At 41.0% G+C, this 14,781-nt stretch overlaps 1 protein-coding gene across 7 annotated transcripts in view; it reads right to left on the bottom strand.

The window, feature by feature from the left end:
* Nucleotides 1-14,781, bottom strand: part of HEMK2 (HemK methyltransferase 2, ETF1 glutamine and histone H4 lysine) — a 33,462-nt gene that overhangs the window by 6,566 nt on the left and 12,115 nt on the right. For 2 of the 7 annotated variants that reach the window (XM_045785484.2, XM_087861750.1), the window contains exon 6: nt 13,986-14,043. The exons of 2 other annotated variants lie outside the window; for them this stretch is intronic. In XM_045785484.2, coding sequence (XP_045641440.2) covers nt 13,986-14,043 — 58 coding nt within the window. Of the gene's footprint in view, nt 1-10,925; nt 14,044-14,781 lie in introns of those variants that run through there. 3 more of the 7 variants (XM_045785482.2, XM_045785485.2, XM_087861751.1) reach the window with 2 other exon arrangements.

The raw sequence follows: 14,781 nt of genomic DNA, 5'->3' as shown, positions 1-14,781 counted from the left end.
AAGTGTTCTATTTTTCACAAGTTAGTAAGTTTTATTTTTTAAGGAAATTATCCATTTCATCTGTTTTCAAATTTATTGCTATAAAGTTACTCACGGTATTTTCTTATGATTTTTTAAACATTTATACTCTATTTGCAAATATGATCTTTTCATCCCTAATATTTATTTGTGCCTCATTTCTCTTTTTCTTTCTACTTTATTAGACGTCTATCTAGTTAATCTTTCCGGAGAACGTGTTTTTGTTTTTAACTCCTCAGATTCTCTTATGTTTTATTAATTTTTTTTTCTTTTGGGATGAATTCCTCCATCTTGGCTTATTACTTTCTTCTATTATTTCTTTATACTTTCTGATAGTTTATTCTTATCCTTTTTGTAACTTGCTGGGTTGAATATTTCCTTATTTTGTCTATTTTTTGTTTGTTTCTGATGGATGCATTTGGGGGAGTGTATTTCTCTCTACATACTTCTCGAACTGTATTTCACAAGAGTTCACATGGGTGCTTTTCCATCTCATAATTTTCAATATGATTGTTAATTTGACCAGTTATCTAAAAGTGAGCAGTTTTTTATTGTTTGTTAATATAGGAAGCATTTTGGCTATCCCTTTTATTTTCACTTTTTGAAATAAATTTCTACATATACTTCATTGTGGTTATGATTTCTGTTTCATCGTAGTTAACTGTTTTCCCCCTGGCATGGGTCATCCCTAGATGGGAATCACTAAGCCCACTCGGGGTGCAGAAGTAGGCTCCACCTTTTGGAGGGATGAGTGTCAGAGAATTTGTGGACATAATTTTAAAATCCCCACAATGGACATACTGCACATACAGATTTTGATGGAGGAGTGTTAGGCCAAAAATAATGTTCTTTTTAATTTAAGAAAGCTGTAAAAGAGAACTGAATTTCAAATTGGTTGAGGTAACTATATACTTTAGGATTACATCCAAACGGTGATACGCTATCAAATAGCCTGTGGTTAATTTATGGACACACACACTCTTTATACTAACTGAACACTATAAACACATGCTGATATTAACCAATATACTTCAGCAGAACAATGCATTTTTTTCCTCTTTGCTGCCTATCATAAATTGGGTTTTAGATACATTGGGGACTTGGAGCCCATGCTGTTATTCACTCTAAGTGTCCTACAACGGCATCAAAGCTTATTCTAAGTCCTCTAAATTTTGATTACATTTGTTTAAACTTAGAAAACTAATGAAAGAAAATAGCATTTCATATACACTGTAGGAGCCAGGGAAATACCGGCACTTAGCAGAGTCACTAAATACACAGCCCCATCTACTTCCGAAATCACTAATTATTTTAACATGACTGTTCAAAGACCGTTGTTTATCACATGCTACTGCAGAAAGCACATTTATATATCACTTTTTGAAGCATGACTTTTCATTTAGGTAATTCAAGTGATTATTCTAAAATAATTTCCAGTTTTTCTTATTTCACATATGAAAAACAAGGCTATAATTATTGATGTGTTTCATTAGCAGAACTTTGGAGATAAATGATGACAGTTTTATATTAATGTCCTCAGATGCATCAAAAGAAATCAGTTTAAGTCAATGCCAAAATTGGTTCAAAATTTTAAAAATTCAGTTCAAGGAACTGAATAAACTTTTTTGGGTATTCATTCTATTGAAGATTCAACATCTAACAATATTGTGCATGTTATGAATGAAGTTGAAAAGTTCAACACTGAATATAAACCTGTTTGGTTTGCTGGTTTTATTAGTTACCCATTACTGTGTAACAAACCGCCCCTAACGTCGAAGTTCAAAACAACACCCGTGTACTACCGGACAGTTTCTGTAGGTCAGGGATTTGAGGCTGGCTCACGTGGGTGGTTCTGTCATGAAATTGCGGTCAGGATGTTGGCTGGCTCTGCAGTCGTCGTGTGAAGGCTTGACTGGGGTTGGAGGCTCCTCCTCCCCGTGATTCAGTCACTTGGCTGTGGGCAGGAGATGCTCCCTCGCTACATGAACGTCTCCACGGGGCCACTTGAGTGTCCTCACGAACGTGGTGTCGGATTCCTCCAGAGTGAGTGATCCAAGACAGTCAGACTGAAGCTGTAATGCTTTTTATGACCAGCTCTCAAAGTCTACATCATGGCTTTCGGAGTCTTCATTACCAGCACCTGCAGCTGTGGCACACGCCATTAACGATCACCTGCACCTGAAACAGAATAGGATCCCCAGGTGCTGAAGGTCTGACTTCGCCCGTCAGCCCAGGTTTGCGTCCCTCCTGGGAACAGAGCCTGGCGCCAGCTGTCAGTTCTCTGACTCGTGTATGAATTATGGTGAGATGCTCAGCAGGCAGCAAAGCAAGGGACCAGATGGCCATTGGTTCAGGCTTTCCTCTTGGGTCCAAGGTGGTTTCCTTGGGGCCAGTTCAGGGCTAGTCCAGCCCTCAACACTGTAGTGCCCCCTTTTCCTTTATTCTGAGACAGGGGCGCTGCCCAGACTTCTGCCTTTTTCACTGCACCTGTGAAGGATATGAGCCTCCCTTCCCCAAGCCTGTACTCCTGTGGTTGTCAGTCCTAGCTGCATATTAGAGTCACGTGGGGAGTTTGGAAAAGATACCAATTGTCAGCTCTCATTCTCCAAGACACTTATTCAGCGGTCTATGACGGGGCTCCTGGCATCACTGTATTTTGAAATCTATTCAGGCAATTATAGTGTGCGGCAAGAGTTGAGAAGCATTGCTCTATTTTCATCCTGATTACCAAAAACAGGTTGGCAAACTTTCTGGAAAAGGCCGAACAGTATATATTTTAAGCTTTCGGGCAACTGTTCAACTCTGCCAACATATCACAACAGCAAACGAGTGAGCATGGGTATGGCCCAATACAATTGCATTTACAAAAACAGGTGGTGGGCCAGATCTGGCTTGTGAGCTGTGGTTTTCCAGCCCTTGAGCTAGATCAGTAGAACACGAAGAGCACCCTGAAGCTGCAACCGAAGGCTCTAGTAGGGCTGCCAAGCTTCGGGAGTCTCACCGATGTGTCCTGAATTCTGGCAATGGTAAACAGTTCCATTTCCCTAATCGCTACCCATTTGAATTAGCTGCTTGGTGTAGCCCTAGTCGTGGTGTCATTTGACTTGAAGAATAAGATTGGACCTGTCCTTCCAGAATCCCTACCATTACCCTATCGTGGCAGGGCCACGCTGGGGAAATAGCCTCTGAGCCAGAGAGACGCTGTCTCCAGGACTCTTGCCCACACTGTGACACTCACTGCTGCGTCTCAGCAGGCACGTACAGCCACTGCTCCCAGTCCCTGGTGTCTTTCCCCCACTTGGCTAAAGATGCAGTTTGGTCTCTTGTAAACATTTCTTCATGTCTCCCAAGCAAGGCACAAACTGCCCTTCGCTCTAGGTTATATTTTCAAGAATATGTGTAGAGTGAACGTCCTTGGAAGATAAGGATAGTGTCTCCAAAGCAAAGAGAAGACACTTCTAGAGCAAAGAGCAGGCATTCTTACTCTTCAGTCTCAAAACCTAGTGTCTCTCCACAGCAAAGGAAAGTCACGCTTAATGCCCAGAATAAAAAATTAGGGTTCCCTGAGTTCAGGGTTTCTCTCCGAGGATGCAAACCCCTGTGTGTGTCAGGGTTTTGTCGGGGTCCATTCATGTTGCTCCCGTAGGACTCGGGGGCCAGGAGAAACGGATGAACATACGCTGATGCTCACACAAATCTCTGTGCTGAGTAGTAAAGTTCCTTGTCTCTGACCCAGAAGCTTTCTTCTGCCAACAGTGACACTGTCAGACTGACCAGTTAGCTTCAAGCAGGGTAAAAGCTCAGACCCTTTCCATTCTCCACACTGCAGCGTCCTGGAGTTTTCCCTCCTTAGTGCTGGCTGACCAGAGCCGGTGGGCCTTCGTGTGATAGTCCACTCCCAGAAAGTTGTCATGGCACGTTTGCACACGCACGCCCCTAGTGCCCACAGAAGCTGAGACAACAGCAAGCCTCCCCGGTGACCGCAGAGAGCTCGCACCTCTGTCCCTCTCCTTCCCCATTCTTTACTTCATGCATGAGGTTTTCTTGCCAATCCCACTGCCTCTGCCAGTGAGCTAAGCCAATGTGGTCGGAGTTTAGAGATTTCTGAGGATGATGGTGAAGCTCAGCTTAAGTTGTTTTCACTGGGCCATCTCGAAGAAAAATCAAATTCAGGGCATGCTCAGGAAACCATGGCCTGATGATGAAGCCACAGGTATGACCATGAAATCCTTGTCTATGACCTCAGAAGCCAAGGTGGTGCCTCAGGTCATGTTCAGTCACAATAAAGGCCCTCTAAAGATTTCATGAATGTGCCTCACAGACTCAAACAATAGGGCCTCCTGGAAGTTTAAAGACATTACCCCAAGACATCTCAGCACAAGCCAAGGTAATGAAGTTATCCTGAAGAGATCGATGTGCGTCACAACGCTAATGGAATTAACCCCAAAACATTTTAAAGAGGCCTATATCAGTGTTAATAGTTTGAACTGAGGAGGACAGGACATACAAAAGGAAAAGACATTTTGGACCTCTAGACATCTATAAAGCAGGACCCAGCCTGAGAAAACTACTCAGAGGCAATCCCGTGCTACTTTAGTGATGAAAGAAATCAGAGGACAAACCAAGAACTTCGATGAGGGGACCGAGAGCCATAGCGAGTCGGTTCTGGGATGCAGTAGGACCAAGCCCAACAGTTGCTTGACTGAATTTCAGAATTGCTATGGACCAGTGACCCCTCTGCGTCTCCATTTTCTCTCCTTTTGAACAGCAATACCCACAGCACTTACTGTATGCTTGGTCCAACATCATAGGCTGGGTGTGGGTGAGGTGGACCCCATGCCTCTTTAGCTCACAGGTCCACAGATAAGGAGTTGCTGCATTTGCTGTAGTTAAGGAATGACACCTGAGGGGTCTCATACGCTCCTAGACCTGCGTTTTTAGCCCCACTCTACACTGGTGTCTTGTTAACGTGCTGGTCACTGCATCTCACGTCCTCCACTGGAGAGTATTTATGATGATTTGCACATCAGCTGTCTGCTACCTTACATAGAATAGGGCCATTAGGTAAGGCACCTGGCTGGCTCAGACCATGGAGCATGCGACTCTTGATCTTGGGGCTGTGGGTTCAAGCTTCATGTTGTGTGTGGAGATTGCTTGGGAATAAAATCTTAAAAAGAGAGAGCAGAGCCATTGGGTGCTGTAGGTTAGAAACAAGATGATGAGTTCCAGATGCTGAGCTGATGTTGTAACGGGTTGAGACTTCGGGGGGCTTCCCCTGGGCAAGAGAATGCAGCAGGGTGATGTTATGTTACTTCTGAGATCAAGTTATAGGAGATGACAGCTTCCATCTTGGTCTCTGGCTCTCAGATCCTTTCTCTGGGAGAATCCATGCTGTGAGCAGCCTTATGGAGAAGCCCATTGCCAAGGAACTAAATTCTGCTAATAGCCGTATGAGTGATCTTAGAAGTGGATCATTAATCCCTATTTGAGTCTTGACATAACTATGGCCTTAGCTGACCACTTTATTGTAACCCCAGAGACCCTGAGCCTGAACCACCCAGAAAACCTCCCAAATTTCTGACCCTCCAAAATAAAGGTTTGTTGTTTTATGCTGCCATTTGGGGGTGGGGGTGATGGTACTTTGTTATGCAGAATAGTTATCCGTAATGAAAACATGGACACTAATGTAGCCGCCAGTCAGCTTAAAAAAAAAATAAAATAACAATGTTTGAAGCTTCGTACCCCGTGTGTGCATTGCTCTAATTCAATCCACTGGAGCAAGTTCTCTGCCTTCAAGGGCTCACGTGATTAGATTTGGTCCACCAAGGTAACCTTAGATAGTCTCCCTATGTTAAGGTCTATATCTTTAATTACATCTGTAATGTCCCCATGTAATGGAACATATCCACAGGTTCCAGGGCATAGGTAGGGCATGGACATCATTCTGCCCACCATATGTATGTGTATATCTCTAAGCAATACATAAATGAACTTTTTACTATTAAATATCCTTTTATAAATGTTCCAACTTGAGTTTTCTGTTCAATATTTTGTGCAATTTATGTTGATGAATAATTCACTTATTTTCACTGATATATTCCACTATTAATTTATCCACTCTTTGGTAAATGAATTTTAGGTTGCTTCCAGGTTTTCTTATTATGGCTAATGTTAAAGCTTTTTTATATGCCTCTTGGTGTTCTAGTATCAGTATCTAGAAGTGGAGTTTCTAGACAATACAGTATAATTATCTTTCACTTTACTTGATAATGCCAAATTGCTTTGCAGAAAGGCTGGGCCAGTTTGCCCTCTATCAGCAGGAAGAGTTACCTTACTGCCTATCTTCACTGATACTTGAAATTGTTAGACTGCTTAGTTTTCTAAAATGATAACTCCTTTAAGTCATGATTTGCATTTTCCTAATAATATGGTAATATTATGGTAATAAGGTAAGTTTTTTTCTCTGTTGTCATTTAATCATATTTATATTGGCTTTTTACTGATGCTTTTCTACTCGTTGATTTGCTAAGAATTCTCTATTTGTTCTGGCTATGAAGGTCTATACATGTTGCAAACTTGTTTCTTCATTTTCTTTATATGGTGTCTTTTGAGGAAGAAAACTCTGTACTATTAATGTATGATCAGTCTTTTCCTTTAATACATGTATTTTTTCATAGTTTATACAGATGCTTTTGTGCCCTGATATCATTAAAGATATTCACCTATGTATTTTCTAAAACTCAAAAAGTTCAGTTTTCTCATTTACTCTTTAATCCACATTAGTGATTGAGGGAGAAAGACTGTTGGAGAAGGTCATCAGGAAAGATGTGACTGCCACTGGGGCACCTGGGTAGGTGAGTTAAGTGTCTGACTCTTGGTTTTGGCTCAGGTCATGATTTCAGGGACATGAGATCAGGCTCTGTGCTCAGCAGGGAGTCTGCTTGAGATACTCTGTCCCTCTCCCTCTGCCCCTCCCCCCAGCATGCATGTGCTCTCTCTCTCTCTCTCAAATAAATAAATCAAAAAAAAAAGAAAGAAAGAAAGAAAGAAAGAAAGAAAGAAAGAAAGAAAGAAAGAAAGAAAGAAAGAAAGAAAGAAAGAAAAAGATGTGACGGCTTGTTGACCCACTAGCTTCACCGTGGCAAGGGAGGGCTCCTTACCCCCTTTCCTTTCCTTGGAATGTGTGTTCTGCCCACTGTTGCCACAGCTGGAGCCATTTTCAAAGACATGGCTTTGAGAGAGCAATGCGTGGTTGAGACCATCCGGATGGTGTATGTGGCTGAACCCTGTTAAGGCCTCTATGCAAACGTGTAAGATTCTGGTGGGTGGGTGCTGAGATCTAGTCATCCTCCTGCTGCCCAAGATAAGCCTTGTCTGTGACTTTCCCTGTTTATTAAACCTGCCACCCACCAATCCAGAGCGGGTGGCTTCTTTCTTCGGTTTCTTCCTTCCCTCTGTATCGGGGCCAGTTTCTAATTTTACCTGGGGAACTCCTGAGGTTGTGAACTGACAGTCACTTGTACCAGTACTAGTTACAGAATATTCCATTTCATCTGCAGGGTCATCTCCATCATCAGTATCTATATGTATGTGCATTGCTTTATGGATTTTCTATTCTGTTTCAATTTGTTTATCTTTGGGCCAATAAGAAAACTGTCTTAATTATTATTGTTGAATAATCTTTGACATCTGCGTGGTTCAAGCTCCTCCATGTTCTTACTGAGAGTGTATTGCTAGTTCTTGGCCATTTGTTCTAGTTCCAGGAAGAACCTTCTTGGGATTTTTTTTTTTTTTAAGATTTTATTTATTTATTCGACAGAGATAGAGACAGCCAGCGAGAGAGGGAACACAAGCAGGGGGAGTGGGAGAGGAAGAAGCAAGCTCATAGCGGAGGAGCCTGATGTGGGGCTCGATCCCATAACGCCAGGATCACGCCCTGAGCTGAAGACAGACGCTTAACCACTGTGCCACCCAGGTGCCCCGGGATTTTTTTTTTTTAAGATTTTATTTATTTGAGAGAGAGAGAGAGAAAGAAGGAGCAGAGAAAGAGGGAGAAGCAGACTCCCCGCTGAGCAGGGAGCCCAATGTGGGGCTCGATTCTGGAACTCTGGGATCATGACCTGAGCTGAATGCAGACACTTAACTGACTGACCCACAGGCCCCCCCACCCTCTTGGGATTTTGACTGGAATAGTACTGTATCTACAGGAAGAATTGGTATCAAATATACCGAGTCTTCCTATTCTTTTTTCTTTTTAGATTTTATTCATTTATTTGAGAGAGAGCACAAGTGGGGTGAGGGTCAGAGGGAGAAGCAGACCCCCTGCCTCCCCAGCTGAGCAGGGAGCCCGATGTGGGACTCGATCTGGGACTCCGGGATCATGACCTGAGCTGAAGGCAGACACTTAACGACTGAGCCACCCAGGTGCCCAAGTCTTCCTGTTCTTGAACATTCTTGAGTAACTCTCCATTTGTTTAGGTCTTTAAAATGTCTTTTAATCATATTTTTTAAATGTATGCATGCTAGTCTTGTGCAGAGGTTAGATTCACTTCACAGGGAGTAAGTGTGTTTTCATTGTGAATGGTTTTGTTAAAGCACATTTTTATTCTTTTGGGGGCCTAGTGCATAGAAATACAAATGGACTTTTGAATATTGATCTTATAGGCAACCACTTTCCTGAGCTCTTTATTATCGCTAATATTTTCTCTGTAGCTTCTTTGGAGTTTTCTTGGTAAATGATCATATCATCTGCAAATAATCTCAATTTTGTTCAACCTTTCCTATCCTTTTTCATTTATTCTTCTTATTTTGCTGGCTAGAACTTCCAGTGGAAATATTGAATAAGAGTGGTGACAGGTGGCATCTTTGTCGTGATTTTTAAAGGAGATGCTGGATGTTTCCAGGGTTTTTCCTTAAGAATATTCGCCATTGTTTTTGGTATACAGGTCATATCAGGTTAAGGAAGTTCTTACTCATCCTAGTTTTCTAAGTGTATTAAATCTTAAAAATGTTTTTCCACATCTGTTGAGGTGATAATGTGTTTTTCCCCCTTTAATCTATTAGAATGATAAATGGAATTTATAGTTTTTTCTATTAAGCCATACTTACACTCCTGGGAAAAACTCAACTTGGTCATGGTGTATCATGTTTTATATATACTGCTACACTTAGTTTGTTGAAATTTTATTATATTTTTCCTCTACGTTGATGTGACTGGTGGCAAGTTTCCTTTTTTATACAATCCTTATCTGGTTTTGTTATTAAGGTTAAACTTGCCTCATACAATTAGTTGGGGAAAGAATCATCTCTTCTTCTTGGGCATACAGTTCAACTATATTGGTCACATCTGACTGAAAATTGGCCAATGGAATGTGAAGTGACTTAAGCTATTTCCAGGACTGGTTCATAAAAATCTCCCATGCATAATCCACCATTCTTTTTTTCCCTAACCATGTTAAGTTAAAAGCTGAACGTGGTGATGGTACAAAATAGAAGAACCCCGAGTCTCCGATGTTCCTAGGAGCAAGGAAACTGGATATAATGATTGGCAAATGTATCAGAAACCTACTACGTTTTTGAGGAAATCTATTGTCAAAGAAACCCAGTGCCTACCCCCCCCCCCAAAAAAAAACCCACCTTGTGACTCTTGAATGTGCCTTAGAAGAGCTCTTGGTTGAGCAGGAAGCTGATGGCAAAATTTCTCACCCCCAAGATGTTGTAACTATTGGAAAGTGAACAGAAGTCATAGATGCTACTTCCAGAACTTGCCCATAAAAACCTCCCATGGGTGACCCTCCATTCTCTTGTCCTTCTTCATGGTGACTTAGAGGTTATGTGCTGTGTGTGGCAGTGGCACCAGGTAAGACCTATGTCAAATGTGGCCCCGGGGAAGAACAGACAAGGCAGAGCTGAGTCATGGAGAGCGAAGACTGACAACTCTCCCCAGAGAGCAACAGCTGCCAGTGCTCTGCCTTGTCCTTTCAGCTCCTCTCTTTCCTGAGATGGCTGGGTTAATGCTGCAGAACTTGGCAATTCGGTTGGGGTCCTGTGTCAGCGTTCTGGCCAATGTAATTAAGGAGGGAGTGAAGGAAGTCACTTATAAAACCAGCCCATAAAAACCGCCCACGGGTCATCCCCCAACCTTGGAAGTTCCTGTTGAAGATGGTGGCGTCCCAGGATGGGAATTCTGCGTTCCTGCATAACTGCCTGCAGTGAGCTCAGCTGTCCTCCTGCCCACAACCATTCTGGCCTGTGACCTGAGCAAGCAATCACTTTTATCTTGTTTATTTTGTTAAGCCATATAGATTTGGAGATTGCTACAGCAGTTCTCCTCCCCCGACTACTACAGGAAGGAGGCTCGCTTTCTTGATTCTCTGCAAAAACTTGTATGAAACTGAAATAATCTGGTCTTTCAAAATTTTGTAAAACTCACCTTTGTAAAACCATCTGTATCTGAACTTTTAAACTTTTTGGAAGGGGAGTTCATAATCATATAATCATTCAGGCTTATTATTTCTCATTAGTTTTTTCTTCTTTTAAAATTTTATTTAAATTCAATTAATTAACATATAGTGTATTATTAGTTTCAGAGGTAGAGTTCAGTGATTCATCAGTTGCATAAAACACCCGGTGTTCATTACATCCCACCATCCAGTTACCCCATCCCCCACCCACCTCCCCTCCAGCAACCCTCAGTTTGTTTCCTATAGTTAAGAGTCTCTTGTGGTTTGTCTCCCTCTCTGATTTTGCCTTATTTTATTTTTCCCTCCCTTCCCCTCTGATCCTCTGTTTTGTTTCTTAAATTCCATATATGAGTGAAATGATAGGATAATTGTCCTTCTCTGATTGACTTATTTCACTTAGCATAATACCCTCTAGGTCCATCCACATCATTGCAAATGGTAAGATTTCTTTTCTTTTTTGATGGCTGAGTCATATTCCATTGTATATATACCACATCTTCTTTATCCATTCACTTGTCCAAGGATTTCCATAGTTTGGCTACTGTGGACACTGCCACTATAAACATTAAGGTGCAGGTGCCCCTTTGGATCACAATGTTTGTGTCCTTTGGGAAAATACCTAGTAGTGCAATTGCTGGGTCACAGGGTAGCTCTATTTTTAACTTCTTGAGGAAGCTCCATATGTTTTCCAGAGTGGCTGTACCAGTTTGCATTCCCACCAACAGTGCAAGAGGTTGCACCTTACTCTGCATCCTCGCCAACATCTGTTGTTTTCTGACTTGTTAATTTTACCCATTCTGACAGGTGTGAGGTGGTATCTCATTGTGGTTTTGATCTGCATTTCCCTGGTGATAAGGATGGTGAGCATCTTTCTATCTGTGTGTCGGCCATTTGTATGTCTTCTTTGGAGAAGTGTCTGTTCATGTCTTCTGCCCATTTCTTGACAGGATTATTTGGTTTTTGGGTCCTAGGTTTGATAAGTTCTTTATAGATCTTGAATACTAGCCCTTTAGCTGACCACTGTTGTTCAACATCGTACTAGAGATCCTAGCCTCAGCAATCAGTTAACAAAAAGAAATAAAAGGCATCCAAATCAGCAAAGAAGTCAAATTCTCACTCTTCACAGATGATATGATACTCTAAGTAGAAAACCCAAAAGACTCCACCCCAAAATTGCTAGATCTCACACAAGAATTCAGCAAAGTGGCAGGATATAAAATCAATGCACGGAAATCAGTTGTTTTTCTATACACTGAAACAGAAGAATGAGAAATTAAGGAATCAATCCCATTTGTAATTGCACCAAAAACCATAAGATACCTAGGAATAAACCTAACCAAAGAGGTAAAGAACTGGTACTCTGAAAACTATAGAACACTTATGAAGAAATTGAGGAAGACACAAAGAAATGGGAAAAACATTCCATGCTCATGCATTGGAAGAACATTGTTAAAATGTCTATGCTACCCAGAGCAATCTACACATTCAACGCAATCCCTATCAAAACACCATCAACATTTTGCACAGAGCTGGGACAAATAATCCTAAAATTTGTATGGGACCAGAAAAGACCCCGAATAGGTAGAAGAATGCTGCAAAAGAAAACCAAAGCTGGTAGCATCACAGTTCTCAACTTCATGCTATATTACAAAGTTGTCATCATCAGGACAGTATGGTACTGGCACAAAAACAGACATATAAATCAATGGAACAGAATAGAGAACCCAGAAATGGACCCTCAACTCTATGGTCAACTAACAATCTTTGACAAAGCAGGGAAGAATATCCAATGGAAAAAAGTCTCTTCAACAAATGGTGTTGGGAAAATTGGACAGCCACATGCAGAAGAATGAGACCAGACCATTTTCTTACACCATACACAGAAAAAGACTCAAAATGGATGAAAGACCTAAATGTGAGACAGGAATCCATCAGAATCCCTGAGGAGAACACAGGCAGCATCCTCTGTGACCTCGGCCGCAGCAACTTCTTGCTAGACACGTCTCCAAAGGCAAGGGACACAAAGGCAAAATATGAACTATCGGGACTTCATTAAGATAAAAAGTTTCTGCACAGCAAAGGGAACAGTCGACAAAACCAAAAGACAACCGACAGAATGGGAGAAGATATTTGCAAATGTCTTATCATCAGTTTTGATAAGCTTTTTTTTCCTCCGAGAGCAGCAGCAGCAGCATTTGGTATGTTAGTTTCTTGGAGCCACTGTAACAAATTATGGCCAATGTGGCGGCTTCTAACCACTGAAATATATTCTCTCACAGTTCTGGAGTCTAGGAATCTGCAATAGGCTTCACTGGGCCAAAATTGAGGTGATGACATGGCCATGCTTCCTCCAGAGGCTTTAGGGGAAAATCTGTTCTCACCTCTTCCAGACAAGGCGGCTGTTGGCCTTCCCTGACTACAGCACTCCTGTCTTTGCCTCCATGGTCACATCACCTTCTCCTCCTCTACGGAGGCATCTTCCTCTTCCTCTTAGCTATACAAGTGGATATACTTGTGACTGCATTCAAGGCCCACACAGACCATCCAGGATAGTCTCCCCATCTCAAGGTCCTTAACTACATCTTTTGTCTTAAAAAGTAATATTCACCCTTTGCCATAAAGGTAATATTTACAGGTGTATAGTGGCGCTTAGGAATTTATAATCTTAAAAAGCTTCTCCAGTTGATTCTGAACGTAGCCCAATTAAAAATAAATTCTAGACTCCGCTCACTCTGATCCTACACATATAGGCAAGAAGAAAACAGAAATATATGATAAAGGATAAAAGGTAGGAAAAACATGACCAGGGAGAAACATGGAGGCAGAAGGCATTCTATATAACAGAAATAGAATGGAGACAATGAGCAAGTGAAAGTAAATTTAAAAAAATTTTTAAATGAAAACCGTTTAAAATTTATACAAGTCATTTGTTATCACTGTGTAAATGCTACCATAAAAGAGTAGAGTTCCCTGTTCCCTCCTGCCATTTAGCTTCTGAGACGTTCCTATGTTCACATACACACCCCCTCTCCACTGGGTTTCAAAATTACACATACAGGATTACACTGTTTTGTAATTTGCTTTTGATTCACTCAATGGTACAATAGGAGCACCTTCAGACCTGACTCGTGTCTGTGGCTGGATACATCACTCATGTTCCGGTTCTATATATAAAATGCAAATAATGTATATTATATATGCATTTACTAGCATTTATGCAACTATTTCCATAGGCTTGATTACCTAGGTAAAAAAGAATGCTGTACCCGCCCCACCTTTTTCTATATAACCAGACAATTTCACTTAATTTCCCTTGTTAACCAAGAAATGACTTCAGTTTCAAATATGCCAAATACATTCAGCTTCCCTCTGTATATATATTCATATATATATTCAATATAATATATATTATCAATATATACATATCCAGCATAATATGCATCACACACTATAACTTAGGACTTAGTGAACTTTAGGATTGAGAGGAGTTCTTGGCCTGCTTGCCTGGAAAGTGCAACAGTCCCTTGTAGACCTCTCGTCATCATTGTTTTCAAAATTTCTTCTAGAATAAAAATTAAGACAAAAGGTAAAATCTAATTAAAATCATCTGGTGAAGAGTGTATGATCACTAAAGTTTAATAAGATGATAAACAGAGACTATTTACAAATTCTACTCATCTGAGAAAACAACGTACACCAAGTAAATTTCTATTAAAATGGACCTCGGTCAAATGGGAGCATTTGCATTTTCAAGGTGTTGTGGAGAATTCTAATCAGACTGAACGGCCTTGCTTTGCAGTGGTGGCTACTCTGGACTCAACAGAAACATTAATTACACTTGTCATTATAGCAACTAATTCGTTTAGTTGCTTGGCTCCCATCCTGGCCTTCCACACTCCTTTTGGGATGAAAAAAGTCAATGAAAGTAGGGCAAACTGAACAGTGACATTGAACAGTGGAAGTAAATGAAGTAGCCTGTTTCTTTCACACATACTGAAAAAAGCAGCACCTTTCCTTTTGTAAATAAGTAATACTAAAAAGACTGAATTAAGAAAATGGAGTTACAAACAAAGCAACACTTAGTATCATGATGTGATTTGAGGGGCAAAGGATGTAAGGTGTAAGATGAAAATTAAGCTTGTGTACTGAAAGAGAAGAAAGATTATGGTCAATCTAGTTATGGAGTCATCTGAAGACCAAGATCTAAAAATCCAAACCATGAGCTAGCTTTCATAACAAACTTCACATGAACTAAAGAGTACATAGCAGAATTGTCAAGGGCATGAAGACTACAGTGTGG

The sequence above is a fragment of the Ursus americanus genome, chromosome 4 (assembly GCF_024610735.1).
Source record: "Ursus americanus isolate L20-20 chromosome 4, mUrsAme1.1.p, whole genome shotgun sequence".
NCBI classification, from domain to species: domain Eukaryota; kingdom Metazoa; phylum Chordata; class Mammalia; order Carnivora; family Ursidae; genus Ursus; species Ursus americanus.
Note: the sequence above shows the minus strand (reverse complement) of the source record. Positions and strands in the feature narration are given on the sequence as shown.